General features: G+C 35.4%; 1 protein-coding gene across 6 annotated transcripts in view; it reads left to right on the forward strand.

The window, feature by feature from the left end:
• Window positions 1–16,434, forward strand: part of ATAD2B (ATPase family AAA domain containing 2B) — a 156,353-nt gene that overhangs the window by 76,182 nt on the left and 63,737 nt on the right. For all 6 annotated transcript variants that reach the window (XR_011426160.1, XR_011426159.1, XM_070235853.1 and 3 more), the window contains exons 16-17: window positions 5,014–5,325; window positions 7,807–7,942. Coding sequence is in view for 4 of the 6 variants with exons in the window: in XM_070235853.1 (XP_070091954.1) it covers window positions 5,014–5,325; window positions 7,807–7,942 (448 nt within the window). In the remaining 2 variants the exon portion in view is untranslated. The remainder of the gene's footprint in view (window positions 1–5,013; window positions 5,326–7,806; window positions 7,943–16,434) is intronic.

Genomic DNA, 16,434 nt, shown 5'->3' on the forward strand with positions numbered 1-16,434 from the left:
GCAATAGATGGCTCTGCCTTTAATGTAAAAATTATTTTAAACATTTCACATGAAGTTTGAACATGTCTAAATTAGGATTTTAGCTGCCATTAGGTGTTTGATTAACAAAGCTCAGTAGTAATATGCCTTTCATTGAGTGCTGGATTTCCATAATATTACTACATTGTCTTCTTTTAGGAATTGTCCCCTGAGAAATTTTACTAAAAAATGAAAGCTTAAATTTGAGAGATAAAGATCCATGACAAAGGCAGGACTGTAGTCTCTTACTTTGCAGATTACATGATGGGCTCATCTTCAGGCCTGGGGTCTAGAAAGAATGAGTGAGAGATGTCTTCGAAGAAGATACTTAATGGCATCTGCTAGTATTTCCCAAAATATAAAACTTTCCAATTTAATGTTAAATTATTCACAGAGCAGAAGGTCTCCCCACAGTGTGAGTGAACACTACCGTCCTAAAGGGATGTAGTGAGAGTATTTTATGTACATACATGATCATACATAGGAGATGGAATTCAGGGTTTGGGCTCTAATTAGGTCTGAAATAAAAATCAGTACAGTGTTGATTTAGTTCATTCAATAAGCAATTGAATATACACACAGGTGTTTTTCCTTCATTCTCTTTCCACCTTTTGTCTATTTTCCTTTCAGTCTCTCAAAAATATAAATTAAAAAATCTCTCTCCATGAACTTTTTAAGCATTATGAAGAAATCTCCAAAATAAGTCCATTAGCAGTCAGCTGTCTACTTGGGAAAACTTTCAAGTTACCAAAACCAAAAAGAACAACTTAGTTAAAAAAATCATTGTGATCCACCATCAAATAATTAAAACTTAAATAGAACATTAGTCCATTCAGTTAGCTACATCCGAATTATCCTCTTCATCCACAGGGACCTCCATCTCCGAAGCAGCATCCCTCAGCTTTTGAACCACAAAGACCTCGACATCTTCTGGTGAGGAGAAAACGTAAATCTCTCCAGCACTACTCCAGTTTAAGCTTTGCCTGGTATAAGAGAGCATGCGCCAAACCCATTTCATGTAAATTTGGCTTGACCTTTGCAAAGCCTTGTGCTGCTTTTTGGGAGAGGGTGGTATTTGGTACAAAATCCAGTCTTTTCCCTTTTTGAAATTTGACCCCTTTTATTTCCTGCTACTTTTATGATATTATTGTATTAGAGTATATATCAGACTGGGAAATCTTTGTAGATTCTTCTGTGAATTTGTCACAGAATGATCCTTAACTGAAATAAGCAGAAGTCTTCAAATAATTTTGGAAATTCCCTAAAAGATAGGTATTTTAAAATTACTTTCTATTACCCTATCTACCATCTGAAAAATTATACACTCTAATTTAATTCTTCATCCTAAATATTAGAATCTTAGTTTCCTTTTTCATTTCCAAAAGCTACTACCTCTCATTTTTCCAAGTGATTTATTTTAGCTTTTAGTCAGTTTCTTAAGTTTAAAAACTTTTAAAACATAGTTTCTTATAGGATTGAAAAACTTCTCTTGCCTTTTTTGGGGAGGTGGTTGTGGTGGCTTAGAATCTGCTTATATGTACACCTTTTTCTTCCTGGAGAGTGACATAAAAATCCGTTATAATTAAATGACTTCTGTTTTTGATTGTGATCATTATTCCATTTAAGAAAGCAGTTCACACTTTAAAAAAATCAAATATAGGTCTTTAAACAAGAATGAAATAGTAATAAATTTTAAATTCATTATGAACTTAGCACTTTATGTACTCTAAATGTATTTTAACATGTATGGGTTCAGTTCAGTGAAATTTATGCCTCACCACAGTATGCAGTCTTGATGAACAACTGCAAAGGTATCAGACCTCCTGTTAGAGGTTATGGATTTGGTAACTTTTACTTTGAAATAAATTCTCTAGTACTGGGAGATGTTTGCATGCGTAACAGGTGTGATTTTTAAGTAGTCTTCAAATAATTTTGGTATCCAGAACATGTGTACACATTGTGGAAGCTTAAGGTTAATGAGGAGCTCAAACCTAATCATATTTCTCTATTCATTTTCACTAAGAGGGCTAAAAAGTGACAGTGTATCAGTGAGGCGTCTATCTTGTAGGCCTTTGTTAATGTTTACTGTTTTATTTAAAAAGTAACTTCATAAAATTTGATTACCCTTTTCTAGTCTCTAACCTCTTTGGATAGCTTGTGTTTTCAGTCTTTCAGACAAATTTTCATCTTAATAACGATATTCACGAATGCTTTTTTTGGTATCTAGATATTCGTGTTCATCAGAATTGTAGAGTTACTTGTGTTCATATGGAATTATAATGGTAGCATTAGTATGGTTATGCAGTCTTATGAAAGGGATGTTGATTTTTCTTTAACATCATCTTTTAACTTTCAAAAGCCTGTAGTATATTTTCAGTATTTCTAGAATGATCATATCAATATTTCTAATCCAGGACCCTTTTGAGAGTGAGAAAATATGCTATTAATTATGACAAAACAAGAGGCCTAAACCGAGACATGTGGTCACCCTAAATATAACCTATTTAGCCATGGTTATGATGTACTTTTAATTCTGTTTTAGATTCTAGCAGAGGAAGTATATTATTAATTCAGTAGTTCTCAATTTTTTGTATATCAGAATCACTTGCAAAGCTTTCTCAAAATATACATTTATGATACTAAACCCCCAGAGATTCTGATTCACTGTTTGTTGAGAATCTACTTTTATTTCAGTTTCATTGTTTATTCAGATGAATAGTCAAAGTTGAGAACCAGAGATATAAACCAGTAATTCTCATTTACAAGCAAATGTAAAGGAGATAAATCTATCTTTTATAGTCTATGGGTTATGATGATCCATCTGAAAATTTACTTTTTTTAAGTGGGATCTATTATTGTTGATAAACTTAAATTATCTTTAATAAATTAAGAAAAAATAAGCAGTACATTGCTTTTATGTATGTTATTAACTGTTATGTCAAACAAATTTTATGGGCAACATTTACTACATAAAATACCTTATAGTTGCTTTTCCTTCTGTTTTGCATTGTTTCTTGCTTCTTTTCTTTTTTAGCTTAGGCTTTTGCACTTAAAAATAGGACCATAGACTATGTTTACTAACTGTGTATATACTTTTAAAGAAGAAAAAGAAAATATGGTTGTTTATATTGTTTGAAGAGGGTAGTTTATTCCTTACTTCCTCTGAAATGGATTATTTCGTTACCTGTTTATAACTTGGCTGGTGTTCTACAGTTATTTTGTTGAACTGATATAACAGATATGTATGGCATAAGGAAAGATACTTTTTTTTCAGATTTATTTATTGAGAAATAGAAAATAAAATGGGTCATATTAAGTTTTCCCCTAACTCTAAATAAGTGTTTCTTTAAGAATTTCAGTCCTTTCCTATGTTTTTCCATAATTTTCATTGACATTTTTACTCACAATGAGTAAGTTGGTTTAATAATAAAAGAATTTAGCTTTCTTAGGGAAAAAACCAAAAGCCCAGTAGATAGAATTCATCCACTTTTCCTGGGAGTACATGATAACCTGATTGTTTTACCTTCCCAAACTATAAGCTTGGAGTTACTCTTTTCTCTTTTAATTCACTCTTTCACTCAAGAAATACTTATTGGATATCTACTGAATGCCAGGCCAGGCATTGTTCTTGGTATCTGAGATAAATTAGTGAACAGAGCAGACAGTATTCCCTGCTCGCTCAGGGCTCACAACCTATTTGGGGAAGGCAGACAATAAACCTCATAGAAAAATGATAAGGTGGTTAGTGCTATGGAAAAAAGAAAGCAGGGTTAGGAGGATTTTTCTGTTATTTGTAGGACTTGATTAACAGGATCATGTGCCCTATTAATAATAGGGATATAGTTCCTTATAGACGTGAGAGTCATTTACAGTTTGATTTATATGTTTTTGTCCCTTAATTTTCTTTTTCTGCCAGTTAGTTGGGGGACTGTTTCTTCTCTGCTTGTAGTTTTCTTGTTTAATCATTTTTATTTCAGTATTTAAGTGTTCCACGAGGTCATTGTGAGGTGTAAAAGATAAATAAACCTGGTGTCACCCTTTGAAGAGTTTAGGGACTCATGTTCTATAGCTAGTTCAGGTGGTTCCCCCTGCTGGCAGAACCGATAAAGATGGCCAAATGCAAGTTTAATTGCTGATATTGAAAACACTATGGATAGTTTGAGTTTTTCCTCTTGTGGTAAAGACTTAACAGTTCATGTGCTTTTGTATGTATGTATTTGTTGCTCAAATGAAAGAAATAACTTAAAAGCACTGAGGGCATGATCTTTTGTTTGACCAGATAATTAGTTAAATATGAGTAATGGTTACTACCTCATATTGGTATAGACCTTAGAACTAGATTATCAGTCATTTGAAGCTAAAAATATGCATAAAAAAGAAGTTAATGTGGAAAATTAATGGATTCTTATTCTCTTTAATACTTTTGGAACTATCAGAGGTGATCACTGCTTTAAAGTATAGTTTTTGGGGTAATTAGATACTACCTTGCTTGTGGGTTGCACTCAGAGTTGGTAGTAGAGTAGCTCTGTTTTTGAAGTTTCTGCTTATGTACTACTTTGTACTAGTTTTTTATAGCTGTTTGGAAGTTAGTAATATTAGAAAAATGTATAGGTAAGTGTAATGTCATGAGAACTGAACTAATGATTGGAAATGTTGATAAAGGATTGAGAGGAAACTATTATTCTTTTAAAACCTTTCCTAAAGAAAGTTGCACATTATAATCAGTGGTTTTGGCACAAAATACATGACTTGTTTCGTTTTAATATCATTAGTTCATGTTTTTGTTAATTAAAATATTTAAAACATTTTTAGCTTTGTAAACATTTTTATTAGGTGATTTTAAATGGTCAGTTTTCATTTTGCTGATAAAATTGCATGTAATTATTGATTTAGTATTATTTATTTCCTTAGATAAAGATGTGAACATTTGCAAAACATAGATGGTACTTGGAAGAATCAACTTACCTTTGTTATCCTTTTCCTTTTGTGCATTAGGCTATTGTGGAGCTGATATCAAGGCCCTGTGCACTGAAGCTGCCCTCATTGCCCTGCGGAGGCGTTACCCTCAGATCTACGCTAGCAGTCATAAACTGCAGCTAGACGTTTCCTCAATAGTGCTCAACGCCCAGGATTTTTACCATGCAATGCAGAACATTGTGCCTGCTTCCCAGCGTGCGGTCATGTCTTCGGGACATGCACTATCCCCCATCATAAGACCACTGTTGGAAAGAAGCTTCAACAGCATCCTAACAGTCTTGCAAAAAGTGTTTCCTCATGCGGAAATTAGCCAGAGTGACAAGAAAGAAGGTACTGTAAATTAATTTTTCATATTGTTAAAATGAAACAAGTACAGGCATAGATAAATTCATTTTGTTTCCTCATAAGATTATTTATTTGTTACTCTTTTATGTTTGCCATACATATAGAAAATGTATCTGTTTCACTCACCACTGTATATTCCAGACCTGGCATATTGCCTAGCATATCTAATAGTTGCCTAGTGAATGTTTATAAAACAAATGAACAAAGGTTTGTTGTGATTGTTCGCTCTTGGGACATTCTGACTACCTTAATGTAGGAGTGTTTCTGTCTTTAGAAAAGTTGACTATAATAATAATGACTTGCATTTGTTTTATTATAAAGCCCTTACATAAATTGTCATTTATTAATTCTCATAACAATCCTGTGGGGTAGGTACTCTTGTTCTATGAAGGAGGAGACTGGAGACTTAGGAAGGTACTCATTTATGTAGGGTCACTCAGCAAGTTCCGGGGACCTACTCCATCCCAGAGAGCCTGACTCCAGAGACCATGCTCTGAACTGTGTTGCTATAATGCCCCTTCCGATGCAACTCATGAGGCAAATTTTCTTGTTGTCGGCAAGTCACTCTGCAGTGTGTTTTGCTAATTGGAGTGTAAATCATTAGTAAGGGAGTAAATTAGAACCTGATTGTGGAAGGTCTTGAATTCTAGCTTCAAGATGGTGGTTTGGACCTGAGATAAAAACAGAAAGCTACCTTTAAAAATGTCACTCATTTACAGGAAAACTTTAGGTTCGTATGCTAATCAAAGTAAGGCTCATGAACTTCAAAGAGAAAGTAATGTGTTTTAATTATCTTAATTTCCCCAGTTACCTTCTTTGCAATGTCACCTGCACCAAATAGAAAATTGTTCAGTGGATTATACTAACATTAAAAATACTATAACCAGTAAGAATCATCAATATTCACTGAAGTTTGCTGTCATTTAAATATGTTTTTCAGATACTGTATTTTTTAGGGATAGATTCTCATGAAATATTGTGGATTACTTGATTTCTTAAATTTATCAAATAGGGAGGGGAATAAATATTTTATTATGTATAAGCCAGGTGCTATGTACATTTGTACATTTCTTATCTCTGATTTTCATAACTGAGGATATGTATCTTTTCCCCCAATTTTTAAAACATTTACGTCACCCTTGGGAAATCATAAAAATCTTAACTTCCCTTTTGAGAGATGATGAATGCCACATTATTTCCATTTGAGAATTTTTTATGGCATTATTATCTGTGTTTTCTTACAATTTTTTTCATAATTATAAATTATGTTTTAGTTCTGGTTTTTCTTCATGTACCAGTGGAGAAGAGAAACCAAATTTTATTTCATTATTTTTTTAGTTATTTAGGTATATTATTCTGGTTTGTTTTGATCTTCGATATTTTCCTAGACAAGTATATCCTTTCCTTGTGCATGCAATTATCACTCAAAAGGTTCTCAAATATTTTTCAGATTAGCGTTTACAGTATTAGTTGTACTAAATATTTAGCTTTTAAAAGTCACTGAGATCTATATCCACGAGCACTATTCAGTGGCTCGTTTTAGAAGCATATGTCTTTTTTTCCTCTGTCTTTTTTGGGGGAAGAGTATGATTTCTGTCAATCTTAATTCTCTCCCATGTCTCTTACACATGTAGCATTGCTTTTTACTAAATGAATGAACACTTTTGATAAGTGTGCGCAAAGTCTAGCTTTAATACTTCAGATTGTAGTGCAGGTAAATTTTAAAGTATTGCAATCTCAGTAAGGATTTTAGTTCCAGTTAATCCATTGAGCAGTAACTTAAGACCCATAAAGAGACTAATGTTACTTGAATGAGTGCATTTTTAAGATTGGCTTTGTTTCCACTGAATTCCAGACTCCCATCTTAACTAGACTAGGTTTTCCTTGAAAAGATATATATGTGTGTGTATGCCTTGTGAAAAAATGAGGGTCAGGTTGTTCTTTGTTGCTTTTGCAGAAACTAGTTACCCTGTTAATTAACTCAAGTTACTCTATTAATTAAACCAAATATCTCTTTTTAAAAATTTATTTTATTGGGGTCATATTGGCGTTAAACATTGTGTAGATTTCAGGTGTACATCACTATATTTCAGTTTCTGTGTAAACCAGATATCTTACATGAAATATTCTGATTTTGGTCAAAAATTAACTTAGTAATTTTTAGTAATTAGGTGGGTATTTTATGAGAGTGCCATTTCTTTTCCAGAATTCTTGTAGTTAGTCAATGAAGTCTCCCAAATTACATCTTATAACACTTAAGTAGTCTATCAAGATGAAAGAATTACCTTAATTCCATTTATAAAATATTCGAAATACTGTAGTTGGTCAATTTGCCTGTTTGATCTGTATTATTTGATAGATGACTTCTTAATTAATGTCACTTGATTTTTAAACCAATTTTCCTTAGCCTGGTAGGGCACTAATATTAAATCATTTTATGAGCCTTATAATTTTTTTTCTGAACAGATATAGAAACTCTAATTTTAGATGATAGTGAAGATGAGAATGCTTTATCAATTTTTGAGACCAGTTGTCACTCAGGATCACCAAAGAAACAGTCATCAGCTGCTGCTGTACATAAACCCTACCTTCATTTTACAATGTGAGTAATTTATATCAAGTTTGTTTCAATTTAGAGTGATATTTACTACTTTATGATTAGTATTTTAGTATATTTTTACTTATGGTTGTAACCTTGAGAACTTTGTTTTTCTGTTGTTTGGACGCAATTCTGCAAAACTTTTATTGTATATACTTTTTATGTGGTAATAAATTGGTTTGTTAGTCAACTAAAGACTTTTTCCCCAAACTGACTGTGTGATTTTTTATTTTTTTAAACCAGGGTGGAAGGAAGGATTACCTTTAGAAAGTCATCTTGTGTCCCCAATTGTATTGCTTTTTATTTGAACTAAAAAGAACATATTTCGTTTTACCGTGTTGTAGAATATTTTAATTTGTTGTAAGTTTCAGATGATAATTTAGGGACTCCAAGGGTACTGAAGAGATTTTGAATTAGAAATTGCCCAGTAATTAAACCAATAACTCTCTGGTTCTCCAAAACCTCAGTTTACACTTTCTTAATTTACATTTTGTGGTTTTTCTATTTACTTTTACCTTGATCTATATTAAAGCAGCTTTTGCTCTGCCCTTTAATGAGTAAAAAATTTTAGTGCTAATGTAATTTTTAAATTAAGAGACCAAATAGTTTTCAAATACTAACAGCATTATCACTTGCATTTACGTAATTGGCACAATAGTTAAAGGACTGTAATGCTCCAGTCAGGTAGGTCTTTTAGCACTTTTGTTAAAAGGGGCTGGATTGTGTGTACTTTTAAGTAATTTTTCTTTAGAGATGTTTTGAACAAATTTAAGTCTTCAACTTGAAGTTTCTCCCATGTAAATTTTGGTAAAATGTTAATTTGATTATTTTCATTAATAACCTTTTCTTGTTTTTCATTTTTTAAAATGAGACTAAATTACTTTCATTTACTCTTTTTTTCTTGATGTTTTCTCAACAGCAAGCTTTTCTATTAGAAATTTTTTCCTTCTGCTCCAGATCCTTTCTTTTATGCTCTCAGGAAAGTTTTCTTAGACTATTTCAGCAATTTTACAGATCTGTTTTTTGATGACTAGGGGAAAAACAAATAATCATTTTTTTCTGCCTTTTACCTGGCTAGCCTGTGTGTGTGTGTGTGATTTGTTTTGACAATTTTAGTTATTTGGATTTGAAATGTATGATAGCAGGAGCTAAGAAACTATCAAAAGACGCGTGTTCTAATTTTATAAGATAGCTCTGTTGTCAGTAAAGTGATACAGAAATAGATTTTGATATTAGAAAACTTCAAGTGCAGGTTTGAGTCTGACTTTTTATTAAGAACATTCTCTGCCAGTGATTCAGTGTGTATCACTGGTATGGCTCATTTTGTTTAGTTTAGCCTTTCTGAAGGAATTAGCTTAATTTTAGCTCCATTTACATAAGCTTTTCTAGTTCATTGATTTGACTTTGATTTAATAGTGAGACAGCTATATCCTAGAATAAACTTTTTGTTGTTTTAGATGTTTAGATAAATTCCATTCATTATTTCTTTTTTCTCCCACCCATTCTGCCAATGTTTATGTGTTTACTCTATACCAGGCACTATACTAGGTACTGAAAACATAAGCATGAATAAGATATAACATAGTTCTTACTCTGGAGAAGTTCTTGTTGTTGGGGGTGACAAGCATTGCAATGCGGCTGAAGTGCTATGAAGGCAGAACTAAAAAGCTTCCATTGGGAAGTCCAGGAAGGCTTCTCAGAAGAAATAATGACATTTACTGTCCTTTTGAGTTAGGAGTTATTGTCTGATGCTCATTACAAACTAGACATGCGGTAGGTATATAAAGCTTGGGGCTTTATTTATAGCAGTACATACAGGCTTCTCAACAAATTATAGCATTTCTGGTATCATCATTTTATAGACAAGCAAACTGAAGCATAAGAAGTTAAGTAAATTGTCCATGATCATGCTACTAGCAGGTGGCAGAGCCAGGCTCTGTACTCTTTGTTTCTTGGGATCATGTTCTTTCTGTTATACTATGCAGTTTCTAGACTGATTTCTGAGCTTAAGAGGTAGATAGGGAATTTTATTGCTTTTCTGAGTAGGTTGGACAGCATCTAAGAAATGTACACTTTAGATTATAGGCCTTTAATAAGGCCTACACGTGATTTTTTTGTTGGTTTGGTTTGACTTTTGTTTAAAGAATATGTGTTAACATGCCAGATCAATACAAAAAAGGTGCTAGATAAGCAAAAAGCATGACTTTAATGCTGGTTTCCAGTATCACTAGTTTGGGCATGCTGGTGGGTTTCTGTTTCTGGAAATAGTCTCCTAAAACAATTTTGAAACCTTTTATTTAGATTTTAGATGAAATAGAAGTCAAGATATTTAAGGTCCATCAGTCTGGTAGAGAACCCTTATGATGGAAAATACGTTTTCTTTCTTTCTGTGTTTTACCATAAGGGGATTAGAAACAGCTTTCTGAGGTTTTTCCAGATGAAAATAGCTTTGTTTTTACTGATCAGAAAGGTGATATGCTCTGTAGAAAATTCAGGTAATAAAGAAGAGCGTAAAGAAGAAAGTAAAAATTAAAGCTGGAGCACCTGAAGGTAGTATTTGTTAAAGTTTTGGTGACCACATTTCTATATTCTCTCTATGCATACAGACAGACCTATATATTATTTTATGTAAATTATGTCCACTTATAAGGCTGTTAGTGTAACTTGCTTTTTTATCCACTATGTTGGGAATCTTATTTAATGTCAGTATATGTTTAATGTCATTTTTTTAAAATAGCTGCATAGGGGCTGGCCTGGTGGTGCAGCGGTTAAGTTCGCACGTTCCGCTTCTCGGTGGCCCTGGGTTCGCCAGTTTGGATCCCGGGTGCAGACATGGCACCGATTGGCATGCCATGCTGTGGTACGCGTCCCACGTATAAAGTAGAGGAAGATGGGCACGGATGTTAGCTCAGGGCCAGGCTTCCTCAGCAAAGAAGAGGAGGACTGGCAGTAGTTAGCTCAGGGCTAATGTTCCTCAAAAATAAAAAAAAATAGCTGCATAGTATTTTCTTTTTTGGATGTTCCATAAGACAACCTTATTGATAAAAATTGAAGTTTCCAATTTTTCTCTTTTATAAACAGTGCTGTGATAGACATATTTCTAAGTATCCATCTTTGCACCATTATCTGATTCAGAGCTTTGGGTAAATTTTAAAAACTGTGATTGCTATGTCAAAGGATATATATTTAAAAACTTGATACAGTAGTCCCCCTTACCCATGGGGAATTCATTCCAAGACCCCCCGTGGATGCCTGAAACTGTGTGTAGTACCAAACCGTATGTTTTTTCCTCTACAAACATACATACCTATGATAAAGTTTAATTTACAAATTAGGCACAGTAAAAGATTAACAACAATAACTTCTCTTTGGCATATCTGAATTACCAGCATCACTACTTGTGTGCTTTGGGGCCATTATTAAATAAAATAAGGGTTTACTTGAACACAAGCACTGCAGTACAGTGACAGTCGATCTGGTCACTGAGGGTTACTAACTAATGAGTAGGTAAGTGTATACAGTGTGGGATACAAAGGGATGATTCACATCCTGAGTGGGAGCAGAACAGCCTAAGATTTCATCACGCTACCCAGAATGGCGTGCAATTGAAAACTTATGAATTGTTTATTTCTGGAATTTTTCATGAAATATTTTTGGACCATAGTTGACTGCAGGTACCTGAAACCATGGAAAACGAAACTGCAGATAAGGGAGAACTACTGTACAGATTGTTAAATTGCCTTCCAGAAAGGTTGTACCAATTTACATTTTCATCACTAATGTATGAGAATTTTTTTTCCTGTATCTTTGTCAATTCTGAGCACTGTTTGTCTTTTTAAATCTTTACCAACAAGATAGGTGAAAATAGAATCATTCATTTTATCTTTCATATATTCATTCACTCATTCAAATATTTTTTTAAGTGCCTATCATGTGCCAGATGTTGTCCTAGGTATTTGGAATATAACAATGAACAAAATAGACACAGTTTCCTGCCCTCATTCAGCTTACATTTTAGATGGAGACAGACAATAAAACAATAAGTGTAGTAGTAAAATGTTAGAAGATAAGTATTATGAAAAGGATTGTAGGGCCCAGCTCTGTGGCCGAGTGGTTAAGTTCACGTGCTCAGCTTTGGTGGGCCAGGGTTGTGCCAGTTCGGATCCTGGACACGGACATGGTACTGCTCATCAAGCCATGCTGAGGCAGGATCCCATATGCCACAACTAGAAGGACCCACAACTAAAAAGAAAAATATGCAACTATGTACTGGGAAGCTTTGGGGAGGAAAAGGAAAAACGAAATCTTAAAAAAAAAAAGAGATTGTAGAGAATGCTAAGAAATAAGAGAGTCCTTGGGAGTGGGGTCATTTTGGCATATATTTGACATACTTGCCAAATATAATTTCGGAAAATTGTACTTTTTTCCATGCCCACTAGTTATGAGAATGCCAATTTTCCCATCATCTAGTCACTAATAATGGTTATTAAATTAATTTTTAGTTTATCAATCTACTAGATAAAAAGTTTCTCATTATTTTTATTTATATTTTCTTAATTTTTTATCTCTGTTAATAACTGCCAGATCTTTCTCAAGTCTAGATCACTCTTGAGCTTTAGACCCTGTCGAGCTGCCTATCTCTTTTTGTTGTGCCACAGATCTTTCAGTATATACTGGACTGTGTCTCCCCTTCTCTTCCTGTGAAGCACCATCCATTCTGTTGTCCCGACTAGAATTGGACATCATTCTCACCTCCTTCCTTTTTCTTCCTTTCTATATGTAGTCAATGACCAAGTCCTGTTGATTTTCCTGACTCAAAATATCTCATCTCAGGCTGTTCCTTCTCACCTCTTCTGACACCACAGTAATATGCTGCACGATGATGTTTGTGTCAGTGATGGACTGCATGTACGACGGTGGTCTCACAGGATAGTGCCATAGAGCCTAGATGTGTAGTAGGCCGTGCCACCTAGGTTTGTGTCAGTGATGGACTGCATGTACGATGGTGGTCTCATAGGATAGTGCCATACAGCCTAGATGTGTAGTAGGCCGTGCCACCTAGGTTTCTGTCAGTGATGGACTGCATGTACGACGGTGGTCTCATAGGATAGTGCCATACAGCCTAGATGTGTAGTAGGCCGTGCCACGTAGGTTTCTGTCAGTGATGGACTGCATGTACGACGGTGGTCTCATAGGATAGTGCCATACAGCCTAGATGTGTAGTAGGCCGTGCCACCTAGGTTTGTGTAAGTACGCTCTATGATTACACAATGACAAAATTGCCTAACAACACATTTCTCCAAACATATCTGTGTCATTAAGCGATGCATGACTGTATTCTTTATTCTTTTCTAGACTTTCATTAACATGTCGTGCTCGAGTTGTTATAGCAGACCCTAAACTGATCATCTTTCCTCCTGTTTTGCCTTTTTTCAAAACCCTTTTCTATACTGACTTACTGAGCTGGCGTTATCTTCCAAAAACATGTAGAGGCACACCTAAGAGATATTGTGTATTGGGTTCCAGACAACTGCAATAAAGCGAGTCACAGGAACTTTCTGGTTTCCCAGTACATATAAAAGTTATATATATAAAAGACTACACTATACTATAGTCTAAGTGTGCAATAGCATTATGTCTATAAAAACAGTATACATACCCTAATTAAAAAATACTTTATTGCCAAAAAAATGCTAATCATCATCTGAGACTTCAGTGAGTTGTAATCTCTGCTGGTAGAGGGTCTTGCCTCAATGTTCATGGCTGCTGACTGATCAGGGTGGTGGTTGCTGAAGGTTGGGGTGGCTGTGGCAATTTCTTAAGACAAGACAAAAATGAAGTTTGCCTCGTTGATTTGACCCTTTCTTTCACAAACGATTTCTCTGTGGCATGCAGTGCTATTTGATAGCATTTTACCTACAGCAGAACTTCTTTCAAAACTGGAGTTAATCCTCTCAGACCCTGCTGTTGCTTTATCAACTAAGTTTATGTAATATTCTAAATCCTTTCTTGTTATTTCAACAACCTTCAGAGCATCTTCACCAGGAATAGATTCCACCTCAACAAACCACTTTCTTTACTCACCCGCAAGAAACAACTCCTCATCCATTCAAGTTTTATCATGAGATTGCAGTAATTCAGTCACAGCTTCAGGCTCCACTTCTAATCTGGTTCTATTTCCACCACATCTGCAGTTACTTCCTCCACTGAAGTCTGGATCCCCTCAAAGTCAAAAACCCATGAGGATTGAAATCAACTTCTTACACACTCTGGTTAATGTTGATATTTTGACTTCTTCCCATGAATCATAGGTGTTCTTAATGGCATCTAGAATGGTGAATTCTTTCCGGAAGCTTTTAGTTGACTTTGCCCAGATCCATCAGAAGAATCACTGTCTGTGGCACCATAGCCTTACGAAATATTTTTTTTAAATAGTAAGACTTGAAAGTCAAATTATTCCTTGATCCATGGGCTGCAGATGTTGTATTAGCAGGCGTGAAAACAACATTAATCTTGTTGTATGTCTCTGTCAGAGCCCTTGGGTGACCAGGTGATTGTCAATGAGCAGTAATTTTTTGACAGGAATTTTTATTCCTGAGCAGTAGGTCTCAACAGTGGGCTTAAAATATTCAGTAAACCATGTTGTAAACTGATGTGCTGTCCTCCAGGCTTTGTTGTTGCATTTATAGAGCACAGGCAAAACAGACTTAGTATAATGTGTAAAGGCTCTAGGATTTTGGGAATGCTAAATGAACACTGACTTTAGCTTTAAGTCACCAGCTGCATTAGCCCCTAACAGTAGAGTCAGCCTGTCTTTTGATGCTTTGAAGCCAGGCACTGACTTCTCCTCTCTAGCTGTGAAAGTCTTAGATGGCACCTTGTTCCGTTATAAGGCTGTTTCATCTACATTGAAAATCTGTAGTTTAGTGTAACCACTTTCATTAATTATCTGAGCTAGATCTTCTGGATAACTTGCTGCAGCTTTTTTGTTTTTTTTTGAGGAAGATTAGCCCTGAGCTAACATCTGCTGCTAATCCTCCTCTTTTTGTTGAGGAAGACCGGCCCTGAGCTAACATCCATGCCCATCTTTCTCCACCCTACATGTGGGATGCCTACCACAGCATGGCTTAGCCGAGCGGTGCCGTGTCCACACCCGGGATCCGAACCCAGGCTAAAGTGGAACGTGTGCACTTAACTGCTGCACCACGTGGCCAGCCCCTTGCTGCAGCTTTTACATCAGTACTTACTGCCTCGTGTTGCACTTTTATGTCATGGAGATGGTTTCTTTCCTTAAACCTCATGAACCAACCTCTGCTGGCTTCAGAATTTTCTTCTGCATCTTCCTCACCTCTCTCAGCCTTCATAGAATTGAAAAAAGTTAGAGCCTTGCTCTGGATTAGGCTTTGGCTTAAGGGAATGTTCTGGCTGGTTTGATCTATCCAGACCACTAAAACTTTCTCCATATCAGCAATAAGCGTTTTTCACTTTGTTATCATTTGTGTGTTCACTAGAGTAGCACTTTTAATTTCCTTCAAGGAACCACCTCTGATGGCCTAGTGGTTAAAGTTTGGCCCTCTCACTGCTTTGGCAGCCCAGGTTCGTTTCCCGATCTCAGAACACCACCCATCTGTCAGTTGTCATGCTGTGGTGGCAGCTGACGTAGAAAAACTGTAAGGACTTATAACTAGGGTATACCACCATACACTGGGGCTTTGGGAAGGGAAAAAAAAAAAGAAAAACAAATTTCCCTCAAGAACTTTTCCTTTCCATTCACAACTTGACTAACTCTTTTGGTGTAATAGGCCTAGCTTTCTGTCTGTCTTGGCCTTCGACATGCCTTCCTCACTAAGTTTAATCATTTCTAGCTTTTGATTTAAAGGGAGAGACTCGTTACTCTTCCTTTCACTGGCACGCTTAGAGGCCATTGTAATGTTATGAATTGGCCTAATTTCAACATTGTGTTCTCAGGGAACAGGGAGGCCAGAGGAGAGGGAAAGAGGTGGGGGAACAGCTGGCCAGTGCAGCTGTCAGAACACACATTTATGGATTAAGTTTGCCATCTTATATGGGTGTAGTTCGTGGCACCCCAAAACAGTTACAATAGTAACATCCAAGATTGCTGGTCACAGACCACCATAACAAATATAGTAATAATGAAAAAGCTTGAAAGATTGTGAGAATTACCAAAATGTGTTACAAAGATATGAAGCGAGCAAATGCTGTTGGAGAAATGGATAGACTTGCTCAACTCAGGGCTGCTACAAACCTTCAATTGGTAAAAAATGCTGTATTTGGGAAGCATATCTGCTTTATTATAAGCGATGCATAATAAAGCAAAGCATAATAAAATGAGGTATGCCTGTATATGATTATGTTAAGCTTGCTTAAGCATTGATGCTTCTTCACTGTCTTCAGTATACATTCCAAACTTTTATCATGGCTTACAAAACCCTTCCTAGTCCGATTCTCCTTCCTTCGTCCCTAGTACCTATATA

The sequence above is a fragment of the Equus caballus genome, chromosome 15 (assembly GCF_041296265.1).
Source record: "Equus caballus isolate H_3958 breed thoroughbred chromosome 15, TB-T2T, whole genome shotgun sequence".
In the NCBI taxonomy this organism is placed as follows: Eukaryota; Metazoa; Chordata; class Mammalia; order Perissodactyla; family Equidae; genus Equus; species Equus caballus.